Genomic DNA, 20,532 nt, shown 5'->3' with positions numbered 1-20,532 from the left:
CGGAGGAGCGGGAAAACACCATGAAAAAGTTGCAGCTAAAGATAAAGGACCCACTATGAGGGACTTATGATCGCTCTATCACATGGCAACCGGTCTATTAATGCAATGTCCTTGCAAGTGGGCAAAATAAGAGAGGCCTTCAATATTATCAGGCTAGATCTACAAAAAGTGTGCAAAAGAGTCAGTGCTATGGAAATCAGGATCTCAACTCTAGAAGATGATCTATATAAGGGGAGGAAAGCAGCTATGACATCTACTGGAAAGGTGACTGAGTTAGGGCCCTATCACACATAGCGACTCACCAGCGATCCCGACAACGATATGAACTTGTCAGGATCTCTGGTGTGTCGCTACATGATCGCTGGTGAGCTGCCAAACAGGCAGCTTCACCAGCGATCAGCACCAGCGACGACGAGCGCGCACATCGCTGTCTACCTTAGATACCAGCACGCTGGTGCAGGGAGCTGGTAACCAAGGTAAACATTGGGTTTCTAAGCGCCGTGCGGCACTTAGAAACTCGCTGTTTACCTTGGTTACCAGCTCCCTGCACCAGCGCGCTGGTATCTAAAGTACAATGCGGGTTTCTAAGCTCCGCGCAGCGCTTAGAAACCCACTGTTTACCTTGAATACGAGCTGGGAGCTTGCTGATCATTGCTCTCCCACCTGCCACACGCAGCGATGCATGCTGGCCAGTGGGAAACCAACGATCAAAAAAGTCCAGGGCTTTTGAGCACGATCACCGATACCCGGTAGGGGGGCCGGTCTCTGATACCTGTCACACAGCGATATCGCTGGTGAGATCGCTGTTGCATCACAAAACTTGTGTCACTGTGTGTGACGGGGGCTTTAGGTTCCAAAACAGACCACCTAGAAAGTAGGCTTTGCCGCAATAAAATAGGTGTATAAGAGGTGTATCCGACTACACAGAATTTATACCGATATGGTTAAACGTTAGATCTCGCGGAACTAGCTAAGCTGGAAGACCTAGTACACTGGAAAAATAAGGGTATAATAAACTTAATTCATCTCCTGACAGACAACACTCAAACTATTTAGCCAATAACAGGAGGAATATCGGTTATCAATAAGGTATTCTACCAATATCTACAGATACGATATGCTATAGAGGCTCAACACAGGCACAGTCCTATTAGAATACATAAAGATATCATGCTTTCTGTTATAGCAGCTAAAGGGCATAGGACTGATCTTATCTCAGATTTATGTAAACTATTGATTTGCAAATCTATAGTAAATATGCAGACAGTAAATAGGAAAGAGACATAGACCATATAGCATCTGACCAATGCAGTGATATTCTAGGGCCTCTTCAATCAGTATCTTTAAGTGAAAGTACGAGACTTTCCCAATTTATACATATTACACAGCGTTTAGAAAACCCTGGAGATTTGAAGAAAATTGGAATTAGACAAGATGCCACATGTCCCAGGTCTGGTATGGATCAAGCTGACACGTGATCCATATGCAGTAATCCTGTACGAAACTTCATCGGTTCTGGTCTACGATACTAGACCATCTAGATAATGTGTTTGATATTAAAGTATCCACACACCCTCAGACATGTATACTAAACTATGTAGAAGAATTAACAGTAGACTTGTTAGGTAAAACAACTATTGGACGTTTATAATATATATAGCACGTAAACTGATAGCTTAGCATGGGATTCAACCATTCCACCTACCGAGAGAGTTTATGAAGAAGGTCAATTCGGTTATAATATGTGAAAATGTTTCTCAAGAGAAGAGTGTATGGTAAATATGAAAAATTGTGGTCAATGTGGCTTTAATTTCCAGGCGTAGCACCATGTTTTAGGTTTTAGAACTGGGATAAAATAATAACACTAATTATTTCTGATACAAGATGTAGTGTGAAGTGTTCCAAATAATAGAGATAATTATAACATGAACACTTATATGTTAATTTGATGAGTCTTTCCATATCATGGCTTCACGACCACGTCCATGCAACCTTTTACGTATTGATTGTATTGGGCAGTGGGAATGGGTGTTATATAACTAGCTTTTCATCTTCAACTCTGCATTATTGTAAATTTATTTTCTGTAAATGTTTTATCTTGTGGAAAATTTATAAAAAATATTTTGAAAAAAAATTGAAAGCATGCTTTTTTGTGCATGGGCTTCAACCCTTCACGAATGCATCGTACATGTACTGCGCTTATCGTGTCCCTCCCTTTGTTGTACTCTCCGGCGCTGAGCTCACATCTTTCCCGAAACATGTCAGCTGTTTTGAACAGCTGACATGTGCTCCTAACCGCCGCGGGTGGAATTGCGATCCACCCGCAGCTGTTAACCCATTAAATGCCGCTGTCAATCTCATAATGTGTCAAATTAATGTGATCGCGCCGGAATTGTGACACTAATCCCACCCATAAACGCTCATGTCACATGACCACGGGTCTGGGTTGGCCAGAATTACGGTTTTTTTTGTTGCCGCAGCATTGCATTAAAATGCAATAATGGGCGATCAAAAGATCGTATCTAAATCAAAATGGCATTATTTAAAACGATAGCTCGGCACCCAAAAATAAGCCCACACCCAGTCCCACATCACAAAAAAAATGGAGACCCTATGGGTCTCGGAAAATGATGCAATTTTTTTTTTTTAAACAAACTTTGGATTTATTTTTCACCATTTAAATAAAAAACAACCTATACATGTTTGGTATCTACAAACTTGTAATGACCTGGAGAATCATAATGGCAGGTCAGTTTTAGCATTTGGTGACATTGTAAAAAAAAATCCAAAAACAGTTGTGGAATTGCACTTTTTTTGCACTTTCACCACACTTGGAATTTTTTTCCCGTTTTCGAGTACTCATGGTGTCATTCAAAAGTACAACTCTTCCTTCAAAAAACAAGCCCTCACATGGCCATATTGATGGAAAAATAAAAAAGGTTTGGCTCTGGGAAGAAGGGGAGCGAAAAACGGAAAAGAAAAAATGAAAAAAGGGCTGCAGTGTAAAAGGGTCAGTGTTCGCCATATTTTGTCTTCGGAAACACTCAACCCAGGTTAGCTTTCTACTTTAGCTAACTGCAGTGAATTTGTTTGTCTATTTTCTTCAACTCTTCTCATAAGAAAACGCTCCTGTTTGTGTTAACTTCCATGGTCGGCCTGAACGTCTCAATGACATTGTTGTTAAATTTTTGCTACAGTATTCTGACTTATAATATTTTGCTGATCTTGTAGCCATCACCTTTCTTGTGTACAGGAATTATTTACGTTCTCCGGTTTTGTGACTTTTGTATTCCATGCGGTGTCATTGCTGGCGGCATGAAATAGGAAGGTGTTTTCTTATACCCCTTTGTGACGGAGCTAATTTTTACCTTAATGACCAGGACACATTCTTAAAATGTTTTATCAATATGATTGGAGTATATTTATGAAAATATGGAAAATTTGACAAAAAATGAAAATATTGCACTTTTCAAAATTTACATTTTTATGCTCTTAAATCAGATAGTTATACCACACAATATAATTAATAACATTTCTATATGTGTACTTTACATCTGCATCATTTTTGAAACATAATTTTTTCAGTAAGTATAGAAGGGTTCAAAGCTGATCAGCAATTTCATTTTTGCAACAAAATTTACAAAAAAAATTATTTTAGTGACCACATCACATTTGAAGTGAATTTGAGGAGTCTATATGACAGAAAATATCCAAATGTGATACCATTCTAAAAACAACACTCATCATGGTGCTCAAAACCACATTCAAGACATTTATTAACCCTTCAGGTGCTTCACAGGAATTAATGGAATGCGGAAGAAAAATGAACATTTTATTTTTTCCACAAAAATATTGCTTTAGACCCAATTTTTTTTATTTTCACAAGAGTAACAGGAAAAATAAATGCACAAAATTTGTTGTGCAATTTCTAATGAGTACATCGATAGCCCATATGTTGGAGAAAACTACTGTTTCGGTGCACGGCGTACGGCGGGGCCCAGAAGGGAAGGAGCACCTTTTGACTTTCTGAACGCAAAAATAGCTGGAATCGAGGGCAGATGCCTTGTCGTGTTTTGAGAGCCCCTGTTGTGCCTAAACAGTGGAAACCCCCCCACAACAAGTGACCCCATTTTGGAAACTAGACCCCCTCATGGAATGTATTTAGATGTGTGGTGAGAACCTTGAACCCCTAGGTGCTTCACAGAAGTTTATAATGTAGAGCTGTGAAAATAAAAAAATCACATTTTTCCCTCAAAAATGTTCTTTTAGCCCCAAATTTTGCATTTTCATAAGGGTAACCAGAAAAAATGGACCATACTGTTTGCTGTGCAACTTCTCATGTGCATGCCGATAAGCCATATGTGGGAAAAAAATACTGTTTGGGCGCATGGCAGGGATCAGAAGGGAAGGATCGCCATTTGACTTTTTGAACGCAAAATTTGCTGGAATTATTAGTGGATGCTATGTCATGTTTGGCGAGCCTATGCTGTGCCTAAGCAATCGAAACCCCCCACAAATGACCCCATTTTGGAAAGAAGACCCCTCACGTAATGTATCAGGATGTGTAGTGAGCACCATGAACGCACAGTTGCTGCACAGAAGTTTATAACGTTGAACTGTGAAATTGAAAAAATACATTTTTCCCACAAAAATGTTGCTTTTACCCCAAATGTTTTCATTTTCACAAGGGTAACGGAGCATAGCGAACCATACAATTTGTTGTGTAATTTCTCCTGAGTACACCAATACTCCATATGTGGTTGAAAACTTCTTTTGAGGCACAGTTCAAAAACTCAGAAGGGAAGAAGTGCCATATTGGAGTTCAGATTTTGCTGGAATGGTTTGAGGGTACTATGTCACATTGGCAGGGCCCCTGAGGTGTCAGAACAACAGAAACCCCCCCCATATGTGATGTAGTTTTACAAACTGCACCTCTACATGAATTCTTATAGAAGTGCAATGAGCATGTTGGAACCACATGTGCCTCACAGAAATGTATACCATTGGGTGGTAAAGAAAGAATAATTACATTTTTACCACTAAAATGTTGTTTTAGCTCCAAATTTTTAATTTTTATAAGGGCAAATAGGAAAAAATGGACTTCTCAGTGTTAAGGACGGCGGAACGCACCAAATATAAATAATAGGAGGTGCGTTCGCCGCCCGGGGTCCACCGTGCGGTAGGTGACTAGACCGCTGCTGGACAATGGCAGATGCACCAGTAGGAGAAGTAGTGCGCACGGGTTAACGTCACCCGAACGCTAGGAGCGGCTCTGTTCAGACACAGAGTCGCTGGGCATACGTAAACGTAACGCCGCTAGCCCTGTTAACCCCACAGGAGCCGGCATGTGGCGTCGCAGCCGCGAACACCAATAGCTGCTGTTACTGCAGCGTAGCGGCAACTATAGCGGTCGGAGGAGAATGGGAGACCGCTGGATGTCTGGCTCTGGATTCCTGCTGTGCAGTGTCAGGAATCCGACGCCTAACATTACCCCCCTCCTAAGGCTCCCTCCCCTCTGCGCTTCACTGCGCTCAAAAGCCGCGATCAGGAGCGGTGCGTGGATATTCTCCACGTGCTCCCAGGTTCGAGCCTCGGGCCCATGACCCTTCCAATCCACTAAAAATAAATTTTTGCCACGGACAAGCCTGCGCCCTACGATGGCATTAACCTCAAACTCGTCAGATGATAAGTCTGACGACCCGGCCGATGACTCAGAAAACCGGGCCATGTGAACTGGTTTGAGGAGGGACACATGAAACACGTCCGAAATGGCTAAATGCGGAGGAAGAGCCAGGCGGTAGACCACTGAGCTAATTCGCTCAAGGACCTTGAATGGTCCAATATATCGCGGCGCGAACTTAGGGGACTCGACCCGTAGTTTGATGTTTTGGGTGGAGAGCCACACCATGTCGCCAGGGGAGAAGCTTGGAGCGGGTCGCCGATATGTGTCGGCGGACGCCCTCATCCTTTCCTTAGAAGCACGAATAGCATCCTGAGTGCGATCCCAAATGTCCCGGGCCTCCACTGCCCAGTCTGCCACCCTGGAGTCAGTGGAGGACACTGGCATCGGAACAGGAACGCGTGGATGTTGACCTTAGTTTAGGAGGAAGGGCGTCTGACCAGTGGAATCAGCCACCGCATTGTTTAGGGCAAATTCAGCCCAAGGTAGCAAGGATGCCCAGTCATCCTGCCTGGCCGAGACAAAATGCCGCAGGTAGGTAACCAAGGTCTGATTGGCTCTTTCGACCAAGCCGTTCGTCTCGGGATGGTAGGCGGAGGACAGATTTAGCTCGATGCTGAGTAAGCTGCAGAGCTCCCTCCAGAACCGAGACGCAAACTGGGGACCTCGGTCACTCACGATTTTGTCCGACATGCCATGTAGATGGAACACGTGTTTTATGAACAAAGTGGCAAGACCATGGGCGGAAGGCAGCCGTGCAAGTGGCACCAGATGCACCATTTTGGAAAAATGGTCGGTGACCACCCAGATGACCGTACTGCCACAAGACTTGGGCAGGCCAACTATGAAATCCATGCCAACCATCTCCCACGGTCTATCCGCCACTGGCAGGGGATATAACAGCCCCGCCGGCCTCTGTCTAGAGGGTCTGTTCCGAGCACACGAAATGCATGCCTGCACGTATTCCTTAACGTCTCGAGCCATATGTGGCCACCAATATGACCTTGCCAGGAGTTTGGTGGTCCGTTTATTGCCAAAATGACCACCTACCCTGGAGGCGTGTGCCCAGGCGAGGACCTCCGGCCGTAGCTGAGGAGGAACCAAGGTCTTGCCCGGTGGCACTGACTCGAGTGAAACTGGAGCCACGGTTGTAAAACTCTCCGAGGGGAGAATAAGCCGAGGCTCAGCCTCTCCCTCTTCCGCCGAAACCACCGAGCGTGAAAGAGCATCCGCACGGACGTTCCTCTCTCCGGAGAGATAATGCAGGGTGAAGCGGAAGCGGGAAAAGAAAAGCGACCACCTAGCCTGACGGGAGTTCAGGCGCTGGGCCGTTTGCAAATAGATCAGATTCTTATGGTCCGTGTATACCTGGAAGGGAAACCGAGCCCCCTCCAGGAGATGTCTCCACTCAGAAAAGGCCAACTTCATGGCCAGCAGCTCCCTGTCACCGATGGAGTAATTCTTCTCCGCCGGTGAGAAGGTCTTTGAGAAAAAGAAGCAAGGATGCTTCCGACCTTGAGCATCCCTCTGGACCGACGGAAGAGGCATCTACCTCCAGAATAAATGGCTTGTTCACATCGGGACGATGCAAGATGGGAGCGCCAGCAAAGTGGGATTTGATAGACAAGAAGGCCTTGGAGACCTGTTCTGACCAAGCATTAGGGTTAGCTCCTTTCTTGGTGAGAGCAACCAAAGGAGCCACCAATGTGGAGAAGTGCGGTATAAACTGGCGGTAATAATTTACGATCCCTAAGAAGCGCTGCACCGCTTTGAGTGAATGGGGTTCTTGCTAGTCCATCACCGCTTGAAGTTTGGCCGGATCCATAGCCAATCCCTGGGCCGAGATGATATAGCCCATGAACGGCAAGGACTCCTGCTCAAACTGGCACTTCTCCAGCTTGGCGTATAGAGAGTTCGCCCGTAAATGGTCGAAGACCCTGCATACGTCTCTCCGGTGAGTGGTCAAATCTGGCGAGAAGATGAGTATATCATCCAGATAGACCACCACCGAAGTAGGCAGCATATCGCGGAAGACGTCATTGACGAAGTCTTGGAAGACAGCTGGCGCATTACATAGGCCAAAGGGCATGACCAGATATTCATAGTGGCCATCCCTGGTGTTAAAGGCTGTCTTCCACTCGTCTCCCTCGCGAATGCGGATCAGGTTGTATGCCCCCCCGTAGATCTAGTTTTGTAAAGATCCGGGCCCCTCGCAACCTGTCAAACAGTTCAGAGATCAAGGGAAGAGGGTACTTGTTCTTCACTGTTATGGCATTGAGACCTCTGTAATCAATGCAGGGACGTAACTCTCCGCTCTTTTTCTGAACGAAAAAGAACCCTGCACCAGCCGGCGACACCGACTTCCTGATAAAACCTCTAGCCAGGTTCTCCCGGATGTATTGTGACATAGCTTCTGTCTCAGGGAGTGATAATGGGTACACACAGCCTCTAGGAGGTTCTGTGCCTGGCATGAGATCTATCGGGCAATCATATGGGCGGTGTGGCGGAAGCGTCTCCGCAGATCTTTTGGAGAAGACGCGTACTGATGGTAGGGTTTAGGAAGTGCGGAGAGATCCGCAGGCACTTCAGTGGAAGCCACCTGAAGACTGCCCTTCAGACACTTTCCCTCACAACTTTTGCTCCAGGCCAGTATTTTCCCTGATGCCCACTCAATATGAGGAGAGTGGCAACGGAGCCAGGGAAGACCAAGTAGCACCTGGTCAATACCATCTGGCAAAATGAGCAGGGATAGGATCTCTCGATGGGACGGAGAGATAGAGAGCCCGAGTGGGACTGTCTGATGGGTCACCTGGGTAGGCAAACGCGCCCCATTAACCACCATGATGGTCAGTGGTTGAGGCAGCAACACCTGAGGGATAGCGTGTCTCTGGGCGAAGGTTGAGGACATAAAATTCCCTTCGGCCCCAGAATCCACGATAACATCCGCCTCCCAGGTGAGGGGACCACTGTCTAAAGTACCCCGGAATACCGGTTTGGGTGAGAAGGGTTCCATGCTGGACTGACCACCTCCTATGTCCACCGGACGTGGGCGTTTTTTCCCCCGCAAAGGACACGTGCTGGCCGAGTGTCCAAGTTGTCGACACTGGTAGCAGCGTACATAACTACGCACCGGTGGTGACTTGGAGTCGGTGCGGGACACCTCCATAGGTTCGGAGGGTACAGGCTCCTGTGCGGGGTATCTCAGCGGCTCGGTGAAGGTGGGAGCCAAATTAACCCTTCGTCTGGATTGTGCACGTTCCAGCCCGCGCTCCGTAAACCGGAGGTCAATGCGTGTGGAGACTGCAATCAATTCCTCCAGACTTGTGTGAACCTCCCTGGTAGCTAGAGCGTCTTTAACGTGCTCAGACAACCCTCTCCAAAACACCAGGACTAAAGCTTTGTCCGGCCACTCTAATTCGGAAGCCAATGTCCGGAACCGGACGGCATAATGGCTGACCGAGAGTGACCCCAGTGTTAGGGAGAGTAATTGTAAAGAGGTGTCGTGCGTGATCCGCGGTCCTAAAAAGACCTGCTTCAGAGCTGCGAGGAACTGGGCAGCACCCTGAACCACCGGATCATCACGTTCCCACAAAGGTGTAGCCCACTGTAATGCCCGGCCAGACAAGAGTGACACAATAAAGCCCACCTTAGCCCGCTCTGTAGGGAACCGTGCAGCCAGCAGTTCGAGCTGAATTGAGCACTGGCTCACGAATCCCCTACAGGTGGCGCTGTCACCCGAAAACTTGTCGGGAAGCGGGAGGCGGGACAGTGTCGGCGTGGGCAAAAGAGTAGGCACACGTGAGACAGCCTCTGCGACTGTCTGAGCAGCAGCCAGCGTGGTATTCGCAGCTGAGTTGGCGCTCTCAATAGCCACCAACCTGCTCTCCAACTGCCGAATATAGCGCTGCAACTGCTGCACGTCAGCCATTACCAGCCAGACCCTGGCGCTAGTGTAATGTTAAGGACGGCGGAACGCACCAAATATAAATAATAGGAGGTGCGTTCGCCGCCCGGGGTCCACCGTGCGGTAGGTGACTAGACCGCTGCTGGACAATGGCAGATGCACCAGTAGGAGAAGTAGTGCGCACGGGTTAACGTCACCCGAATGCTAGGAGCGGCTCTGTTCAGACACAGAGTCGCTGGGCATACGTAAACGTAACGCCGCTAGCCCTGTTGACCCCACAGGAGCCGGCATGTGGCGTCGCAGCCGCGAACACCAATAGCTGCTGTTACTGCAGCGTAGCGGCAACTATAGCCGCAAGCGTCGGCGCCGAGAACCAGGCACTGACGGACGCTAGAGTAAGCGTGGAAAGCACAGTGGCGTGTAGCTTGCCACAATCTGGAGCTGACTAACCCAACACACAGTCACCATTCGTAATATCCAAGGGAAGGGGTTTCATAATAAGTCAGACACCAGTCCATGCATCCATCACCATACACACACAGCATAATATGCTACACTAGCGCATGGCCGAGCCGCCATGCGGGCTTTTTATAGCCATGCGCTTCCGGGACCTTCCAGTACCCTGGAAAGGACCAATCAGATCCGACGCAGGACCTGAGCATGTGACCCCTGCTCTCCAGTGAGAGGTCACCTTGCGGGCATGCCCAGTAGCACGGCATGAGGACAGCCTCTGGAGCGGTTCCCTGCAGAACAGGATGCGCTACCATTGCTGCACCAGAGGTGGCAGCAACATCCAGGCTGTCAGAGCAAGTCTGAGTAGCACGCCTGGCTCGCTGTGATTGCTGAGCAGCACCCGGAGCGGTCGGAGGAGAATGGGAGACCGCTGGATGTCTGGCTCTGGATTCCCACTGTGCAGTGTCAGGAATCCGACGCCTAACACTCAGTTTGTTGTGAAATTTCTCCTGCGTACGCCAATACCCTACATGTAATTGAGAACTACTTTTGGGGCACAGTGCAAAACTTAAAGGAGAAATTTATATCATTTTAAAAACCACGCCTCTCAAATACTTTAAAACTGTTGTCAGGAAATTTTTTAACCCTTCAGTTGCTACACAGGAATTAATGCAAAGTGGAATTAAAAACAAAATAATTTTACCTCTAATATCTTGCTTTAACCCCAAATTTCTAACTTTTGGAAGAGGTAAGACCAAAAAGTGAACCCCACAGTTTGTTACCCACTTTCTTACAACCATGGCAATACCCCACATGTAGTCAAAAGATTCTGCTTAGACAATCGGCAGGAGCAATATTTGAATTTTGGAACACAAATTTGGCTGAAAGATGGCAGGCAACATGTCCCATTTGCAGGGCCCCTAAGGTTGCTAAACAGCAGATAGCCCCCACAACTGACTCCATTTTGGAAACTACACCCATCAAGGATTTTTTTCCAGGGGTACAGTGAGCATTTTAAACCCAAAGGTACGACACAGAATTTGATAACATTAAGTCATTATATTGAATATGTCATCATTAATGTTGAGTTTGCACTGGATGGTTTGCATAGTGACATGCTCGAGTCCCCAACCTGCATGCTTCACGGCTGTTAGACACCCCCCAAAAAATGTGGGCATTGCCCATGTATGGCAAGCAATCCCCATATGTTTTTCTTGGCTGTCTATCAGCAGCAAAATATGCGGGGTGAGAACTCGAGCATGTCACTCGAGCACTGGAGATATTCATCGCATCTCCGAGCACCCAATGCAAACACGAGTAGCGAGCACTTTTGAAAAAGCTCCAATCCTGAGCCCAACCCAAACACTTAGCCCAACCCTAACCCTTTGCCCAACCTTAACCCGGACATTAGATTTTGGCGGGCACACTGTGTCCGCCATTTTTTTCAGGAAAACCAAATGAAGGGCACTCTCTCCTCTTACATGTATATCATGTTATAAAAGAAAGAAATTATTTTAATAGCGGACATACTTTTTTTTAATTGATCGCCATTATTCATTTAATAACGGCAATCACGTGATCGGGAACCAGAAAATTTGGCCCTGATCGTATTCTCCTGGGTCTAAGCTACCCTCTGTAGCTGAGTCCACGGAGGTTTTTGGACTCCGGGGGCTATACCCTTATTACCGATCAGGGAATATGGCACTTTAGTGGCCGTCGTTCTAATGCGTATTGGCAATCGTTAGGGGGTTAGGCTAGTTTCACACTTGCTTTTTTTTGCAGCGCGTTTTTCCCGCAAAAAAACGCATTGAAAAAACGCATACAAAAGCATACAACTGCTGCGTTTTTTTCAAGCATTTTTATGAGCATGCATGAAAAAAACGCAGCGTTTTTATGCGTTTGTATGCGTTTTTAGTGCGTTTTTACCGCGTTTGCGTTTTTTTCCAACATTAGGTGGCCCCTCACACTAACCCAAACCATGACTTTACTAACCCTAACCCTGACCCTAACCCTTAACCAAATCATACTTAACCCTAACCCAAACCCTAAACCCTAACTAACCCTAACCCTAACCCTGACCCTAACCCTGACCCTAACCCTAACCCTAACCCTTAACAAAACCATACTTAACCCTAACCCTGACCCTAACCCTTAACCAAACCATACTTAACCCTAATCCTGACCCTAACCCTGACCCTAACACTTAACAAAACCATACTTAACCCTGACCCTAACCCTGACCCTAACCCTAACCCTGACCCTAACCCTTAACCAAACCATACTTAACCCTAATCCTGACCCTAACCCTGACCCTAACCCTTAACAAAACCATACTTAACCCTAACCCTGACCCTAACCCTTAACCAAACCATACTTAACCCTAATCCTGACCCTAACCCTGACCCTAACCCTTAACCAAACCATACTTAACCCTAACCCTGACCCAAACCCTAACCCTGACCCTAACCCTAACCCTAAACCCCCTTAACTAACCCTAACTCTAACCCAAACCCCTAAATTCCATGGTTAAAAAAAAAAAACGCATATGCAAAAAAACGCATACATGAGCATGCCAGTGCGCACATATGCGCATCCATAGGCTATAATGGCCATTTTTAGCGCAAAACGTGCGCATATGTGCGCATGCGCTTTTTTGCAGGGCCAAAAAATGCAACATGCTGCGTCTGGAAAATACAAACGCACACCCCAAAAAAACGCAGCGCAAGAAAATCGCATACATGCGCTTACAAGCGCGCAGGTATGCGCACCCATGTTAAATATAGAGGAAAAAACGCATGCGCACATATGCGTTTTTTTCCAGCGCTAAAAAACGCAAATGTGAAACCAGCCTTAAGTAAAACTCTTTTATAATCAACTTTCTGCTGGACACTGGATTAATGAATATTTAGACTTACCTGTTTTTGAATGTTGTTGTTTATTACAATTTTGTAGTATAACGTTTAGCTTTGCTCCTACGACCTTCATTGGGGTGTACTTATTTTTGCACGGTCTTGAATTAATTTATTAGGAAAATTACTTTTTTGGGTGTTCAAAATAATAAATCTTATTTGCAGTCAGTGACCCACTTTTGCGGTTTTGAAGTATGGCATCCCATAGACAATGTTGATTCTGCGTGGAGACTATAGGTTTCCTTACCAATCTGTTGGGGTGTACTAATTTATGCTGAACACTGTATGAGTAGCTGATGACGTCACTGAAGAACTCATTTAAGTTAACCAAGTATTTTCAAGCTATTGATGAGGGGGCCTTTATTAAAGATTCTTTGCCAATGAGTCTTGTTCAACTTGATTTGGCCCAGCGGACTCCTAATCACTTAGCTATCTGAATATGGTGGGTTTCAACTAAGTTCAACTTTTCCTATTCTGTGTATTACTTCAGCGCCTGGAAGATACAGTCCTGAATCCAGAAATTGCAGCTGAAGACAGAATTTTGAGTGTTCGCAGTGTGGAGGGCGAGAGGGACACGCTCACTCCAGTGCCTGCTCGTATCCGAGAAATTATCACCCAGAATCTGAACGAAGACCCAAGCCAAAGTAAGTTTATCCTGTCATCTGAATTTGGACTGTGTATTCAGTCCCTGGAGGTTTTAGGGACACTTTTAAGAGAACCTCTCATCACTCCTGACATGTCTCTTATACTTGTATAACTCATGAAGTATGATTTCTGGAGCATCTTTTCTTAGAACACTGCTTTGAGCCATTCCTCTATTATTCCTCCAAAAAAATGTATTTATGGCGCCCCTGAGGCTTGGTCGCCACAGAGGTACTGCACCTTCTCCTATGGTGTAGTGCCCCACCATCCAGGTAAGGTGGGAACTCCTTTCCACGCTCCAACACTCGCACCCCACACAACAGGGTAGTTCTGCACAACCACATTGCGGCTCAGTGCTTAGAGAGTAGCAGAGCACCTCTGGTGGTTCCCTGCTGGGAACACTGGATGTGTTGGGAGGTGGGTGGAGTTGAGATATATAAAAGAGTGGGAAAGTGTAGGATTACAGGTTCAGTCTTGCGGAAGGTCAGGCGGGTAAGAAGTCACTAAGACAGGAGTGAGGATCCCTGGAAGAAGGGATGGAGGAAGGAGTGCTGCAGCTGCCTTAGTGATCTGAGCTAGCTGGCACGGGAAAGGAAAAGAAGGAGAAAGACATAGAACTGCCACTTAAGCTTCCATAAGAGAGAGAAAGATCAGTACGGAACGAAGGAGTAAGGAGAACAGAGAGGACGTGGGTTGGAAGAGGAACCCTGCCTATAGGTTCTCAGCGCAAGGCCGGGGCCCGGTCCCCGAGGTTGTATGGACACTTATGGTTCTGCAGCAGACACCGGTGGAGTAGTAGGCTGTAAATGCACTACTCCCATTTAAGACTTGGGGCACAACAGCAACTGATTAGAGAGCCGGGACTCAGGAGAAGGGAGTCCCCGAAGCAGGCTACAGCTGTCTGCCATACGAGTAGAGTTCTTGGGAACATCTGACAAGAGGAACTCCAGAGTACCACGGTACTGGAGCTCTTCACACTTTAAGGCGCAATAGAGGAGTCGTTCAGGAAAGGTACATGTTGGCGGAGTGTTGGAGAGGAGCTTTCTATCTGGCCTGGAGGTTGGCTGAGTCTCTGACTCGGAGGAGACGGCCTGGAGGCAGGCACCCTTGTGTACCGCAGACTGTGAGTAAAGTTTTGGAACTGCAAGCCTCGGTGTCCTCCATTCATTCTCGTGCCAACCCGCTCAGCACCACTACATCTGGGTACCATCCTTTACACTGCCTGCGCCTCTTGACAACCATTACAACTACACTGCCCTGGGACATCAGCCCTGCCTGTGGAGGGCTATACCATCACTGCTGCACCATACCATCTGTCCCAGAGGATCTGCATGCAGCGTCGGCTTAACACCTCCTTTGCCGAGCACCACAGGTGGCGTCACAAACTATTCCATTCCATAAACTACATTCATCCCCATTACTTGGGCGCCCAGGGCCACGGTCTGGGTCACCGCCGCTGTGACACATCCCACTGACACCGGCCCGGTACTGAGTACCCCACGGCCCTGGGAGGGCGACCCAACTTGGCGTCACGAACAGGATGACGAGACCCGATGCCATCGGGTTCTGTGTGCCTCAGATTTGTTGGACTTTGAACTTTTGAAAATGTGCAGAAGACCCAATTTAATAGACTGTGACATGGATATTGAAAATGGCCGCTGGCGCGGAGAAGAAGGGCGTGAAGAGATAGGAGGTCCTAGGAAAAGACCACGAAGAGTCTTGGGCCTCCCCTGCCTGAATTACTACGTGACAGCTACATGGCCCCCCCCCGAGGGGTTCGTATACTGGCTTGGTATGGAGGCGCTGGAAGAAGACGCTGCCCCCGGAAGGAGGGGCAGAAGAAGCCAGTGGCGGGAAAGGGGCTGAGGCAGGAAGAAGAACGCCAGAACACCATTTTGGAGAGTGAGGGAAGGAGGCCTGTAGAGCGCGCGGAGGTTAAGTCGGATCTCCCCGGCGCCATGGCTGAAGGCTCCGACCCCGTCTCTGAGATGAGCCACCAGCAGCTAGAAGATGACATCGTCCAGCTGACGTGCCGTCTGCGACTGAGGTAGGAGGCCTTATGGAGGCTGAGCAGGCCGCATGCCCAGGAGGGGCCTACACCACCGGCACCTCTGGACCTGGTACCTGCGACACCGGTATCTGCCACCGCTGAACCGGACTGTCCCCAGGCAGCGCCAGTGTATACCTCCACGCTGTCCATACAGCTAGTCGCGGCCTGCCCGGAGGAGTCACCGGAGACCCCGGGAGCCAAGGACGTGCTCTCGCCTGGACCTGACGCGGCTGCGCAGGTCCCATCGGAGGCCCCTGCGGACCCGAAGTCATCACCCGTTCCACCACCGCCAGCACCCGGACCCGGCATTCCGGTGGATATCCCTGCAGCGGCCCACCGTCTCAGGCCTGTACCGGAGCACCGCCAGGAGGTCCCAGGTATGACTGCAGCCCCTGCACCTGGGAAGGCCCTGGGGTGTACGCCCGTAGTAGCGGCAGGACATGTCGTGCTGGACCTTGTCTGGGACCGGGATGCTAGTCCCAAGGGGGAGATATCTGAACCCCTAACGGTGGTGCCGCAGGCCCCAGTGGGTAGGAGCAGGTCCCAGGAGGAAGAAGAGAGGACTGAGGCCTACTGTCAGCGGACCATTCGACAACTGGCAGCCTAACACCGGGAGAGGGAGCAGCGCCGGCTAGCGATATTAGGCCCAGATCTGGATGGGAAGGAGAAGGCCCGCGCAGGTCGCTACGGTCCCCGGGACTCGGCTGGATGGGGACAGGTCCTCAACGTGAACCGGGAACGGGGGTTTGGATTCATTGCAGACCCCCAGAGGATTTCAGATTTATTTTTCAGCCGGAGGGATGTGGAGTCTCACCTCCGGAAGGGACACCCAGTGCGAGACCTGCAGCCAGGGGAATATGTCACCTACACCCGGCATGAAGGACTCTGCGGCTGGTACGCGTTAAACATCCGCCGCATACCAGAGGACTTACTGTCCACCTACCTGAAGGAGAAAGCGCGTGTTCCTTCCCTGGTACCTGTTGCCGCCCCTGTTGTACCTCCGGCAGCAGTGAATCGGAAAGTCATCAACCCACCAGGAGGTGGTAACCCAAAGCATCTCCCCTGGAAGCAGCCTAAGCCAAAGGTACAGAAAACAACAGGCTTCACCCCACTAGAGGAAGAATATTTAAGGACTGTAAATGCCTTCTTTGCATCTGGTAGCGGTACCCAATCAGCTTCCAGAACCCCAGGAGGGGACCAGCACTAATGACTTGCAGTAACTCTCGTTACCCAGGAGGGTTTGTTTAGCACCGTTGTGCCTTTTTGTTTGCTCATCATGGTTTAATTTTTGGTTTTCCCAGAGTTGCCCTGTTTGATTGGCAGCGTTTCTACACTTGGAACTGAGGAGATCATGAACGCTGTATGATCCAAAACTTTTATTGTAAATTGTTGCACCTCTTTAGGTGCCCTCTCTTGGTTTTACATATTGACATTTTGCGAAGATGATGTCAAGATTTTACATAAGGACACTTTGCGAAGATGATATCTACCTCAAAGGACACTGCAAGAGATCCCGGCTGAGAGCGGTGTCCAGCACTTACAAGAATAATTGTTTAAAGTATTAATGCAAAGTATTTTTGATAATGATGTATCTTATGAGAGTATTAGTAACTAGGATCCATACATGCAACACAGTTTCACTCCAGGCCAGCAGGGGGAGCTCTGAACCACAATTCAGGGGAGGAGGGCTCTCTGAGGGCCAAGAGGAAGGAGTGGGCAGTTAGTAAATGGCTTTTATATAGAGTGAGAAATGTTTTGATATGAGAGATTTAAATAAAGAGTTGAAAATCTGAATGGTGAACCAGGTATCACGGTTGTCACTTGAAAGAAAGTAGAAAATGTGCACTAGAAAGAGAAGAAGAAATGTGTGCTAGAGAAAGAAAGATGAAGAATATTGAAGTGATAGTGAGTCACAGATAACAGCACTTAGAATTACGTAAAGTATGAACAATTGCACTTTTGACTTGAAATTTAGATAGTTAAGAATTGTTTGCAACGTTCAAGAAACAATGCCTCCTATATTAGGAAGTTTAGTATAAGAAATGTTTATGCAGCATTATAAAATTTTATATGTTCCTGTACGGTCAGTTTTGTTGTCTTGCAGCCCGCGGACGTGCTGTGTTTAACGGGGGGGTATGTGGCGCCCCTGAGGCTCGGTCGCCACAGAGGTACTGCACCTTCTCCTAAGGTGTAATGCCCCACCATCCAGGTAAGGTGGGAACTCCTTTCCTGGCTCCAACACTCGCACCCCACACAACAGGGTAGTTCTACACAACCACATTGCGGCTCAGTGCTTAGAGAGTAACAGAGCACCTCTGGTGGTTCCCTGCTTGGAACACTGGATGTGTTGGGAGGTGGGTGGAGTTGAGATATATAAAAGAGTGGGAAAGTGTAGGATTACAGGTTCAGTCTGGCGGAAGGTCCCACTCCTCTCCGAGTGGCTTCCTCTCTCAGACTCCCATCTGACTGACTCCAAATCCTAAAACCTTCCCGCTCTTTTATATATATTCTCAACTCCACCCACCTCCCAGCACGTTTAGTGTTCCAAGCAGGGAACCACCAAAGGTGCTCTGCTTCTCTCTAAGCAAGGAGCCGCAATGTGATTTTGCTGAACTACTCTATTGTGTGGGGTGCGAGAGTTGGAGCGTGGTCAGGAGCCTCCAACTTACCTGGATGGTGGGGCACCACACCTTAGGAGAAGGTGCAGTACCTCTGTGGCGACTGAGCCTCAAGGGCGCCACACATCCATCACCATTCACACAGTAGCAACTAGAGACTATACTAGCGCATGGCCGAGCGGCCATGCAAACCTTTTATAGCCAGGACCTTCCGGAAGCTTCCAGATCCCTGGGATGGACCAATCAGATCAGGAGAAGGATCTGGCCATGTGGCTCCCGATCTCCAATTGGAGATCGTCTCGTGAGCATGCTCAGTGGAGCGACAGAAGGACTTAGCCTCTGGAGCGATTTGCTGCTGAGCAGCCTGCATTGCCATTGCTGTCCCAAAGGTGGCAGCAATAGCCAGCCCCACAGAGCAGGTCTGGGTAGAGCGTCTGGGAAAGCGGGATTGCTGAGCAATCTCCTCTGCGGTTGAAAGACAATGGGACACCGCAGAATGTGAGGCTCTGGATTCCTGTTGAACCGCTGCAGGAACCCGACGCCTAACAAGTTTGTATCTAGTTTCTACGTTGTATGAACTTAGTGTGACATTTACATGACATATGTTCCCTCACCTGGAAATATTTTTTTTTTACATTTCCGTGCAAAGGTCTATATTGTCATGTGACAGCAAAGATCATTTGCAATTATGCATGACATGGCCTAGCTAAGATAAGAAATGAATATATTTTCTCTCTACAATTATTAAGATCGGTTATCACTGTGTGTCTTTAATGGTCTCCTTCACTCCTAAATGTTTTCTCATTTCCCAGGCTACTCTGGCTCATATGCTGATGTCAGCTTGACAGAGGAAAACAGATCTCTACAAGATGAACTGTTCCGTATGAAAGCCTTACTGGCACTAACCCGTGCTGATCGAGATGACCTGGCCATCAAGAACCATGCCTTGAGTGAGAAGGTAATGAGGATATACATATGTTTATATGGTCTGCACCACACTAAACCTTTGACAAGAAATAACTACATGTATCTGCCATTTCTCCTGACTCCACCATAAACATGGAAGTTTGACCAAGAATTAACAAGGTTTAAGTAATTAAAACTTCCTGATATCATGAAAGAGTCTTAATCTGAACCTTTTCTTTTTTACTTTTGTTTCAATACCTCACCATGGGTGATGGTGAAGGGGTTGCCGTCACTCCCGGGCCTTGGAGCCCAAAAGTTCCCTTTGTTCCATATGAAAAGACCAGTGCTAATTAAAGACCTGTTATAGTTAAGGGCCTTGTTGCCGATTTTGAATAGGGGCCTACAAGCTTCAAGTTATGCCACTGCTCCGAGTCCTCACCATTATCAGTGTTTGCTGTAATTGAGTGAAACATTTTTCTCACATCTATTCATGAAAATCACATACATCCAATCATTCACACTGCTGAAATTAGCTACAGTGGCATCCAATCCTTTGTGATTTAATCAGGATTGACTTGAGGCAGAAAAAGCCACCATAAACATTGGGAGGATTGGCCATCAGTCTTATGTTTGTGAGGTCCTACCGACTGTCACCTACAGAGGCGGAATGATCCTTCAGCCTACTGCTATCTCTCCCTAGTTCTCCATACGCAGAAACCCTCCGCTCAGTCCTGTTTTCTCTGAGAGGGTCACTGTCCGTGTCCTCTGGCAGCAACTTTTCTCCCCACAGAACAAAACAAAAGGATCGGCTTTTGAAATTTCAATGGGTGATCCTTTTGTTCTGCAGGGAGATAAACCTCTGCCAGATGGAACTGATAGCAGCTGTCAAATAGAGGAGACAGGAGAGCTCAGGCCAAGCAGCGCATTTTGGATACCGAGAAGTCAGGAGAGGTAGCTACCAAAATAAGCTATCTATTGTGTATGGGGGCTTTAAATGGTAAGAAGCAATTGCTATTTAAAAGCCAAAATCTATCAATACAAATTGATTAATGCATAATCACAAATCTGAAGAAAATATATAAAAAAAAATTACAAATGATATTGTAAACTAAAAAACTCCATAAAAAATACATCAATCTGTGTGATTTTTGCCCATTAATTTCTCCATCCACAGATTGATTGACAGTAGAGCAAAGGCATTATTACCCAACCATCATAGATCTCTACCTTTATTTCTGAGATCCTCTAGTGTCAGAATAAAGCCTAATGCTGTTCTGATGATCTGTCACATAGAAAATCTCTGCCTCTCGAAGTCGGAGAGGGGGGAGCAGTTGAGTCACCGCTCTTTGGATTAAACATTAGTCCAATAA

General features: G+C 47.5%; 1 protein-coding gene across 2 annotated transcripts in view; it reads left to right on the top strand.

Annotated features, from left to right (window-relative positions):
* CROCC2 (ciliary rootlet coiled-coil, rootletin family member 2) overlaps window positions 1-20,532 on the top strand; it is a 274,079-nt gene that overhangs the window by 43,365 nt on the left and 210,182 nt on the right. For both annotated transcript variants that reach the window (XM_073581213.1, XM_073581212.1), the window contains exons 2-3: window positions 13,437-13,590; window positions 19,069-19,214. In XM_073581213.1, coding sequence (XP_073437314.1) covers window positions 13,437-13,590; window positions 19,069-19,214 — 300 coding nt within the window. The remainder of the gene's footprint in view (window positions 1-13,436; window positions 13,591-19,068; window positions 19,215-20,532) is intronic.

The sequence above is a fragment of the Dendrobates tinctorius genome, unplaced genomic scaffold (genome assembly GCF_039654945.1).
Source record: "Dendrobates tinctorius isolate UK_male_01 unplaced genomic scaffold, ASM3965494v1 ptg000069l, whole genome shotgun sequence".
NCBI lineage: Eukaryota > Metazoa > Chordata > Amphibia > Anura > Dendrobatidae > Dendrobates > Dendrobates tinctorius.
Note: the sequence above shows the minus strand (reverse complement) of the source record. Positions and strands in the feature narration are given on the sequence as shown.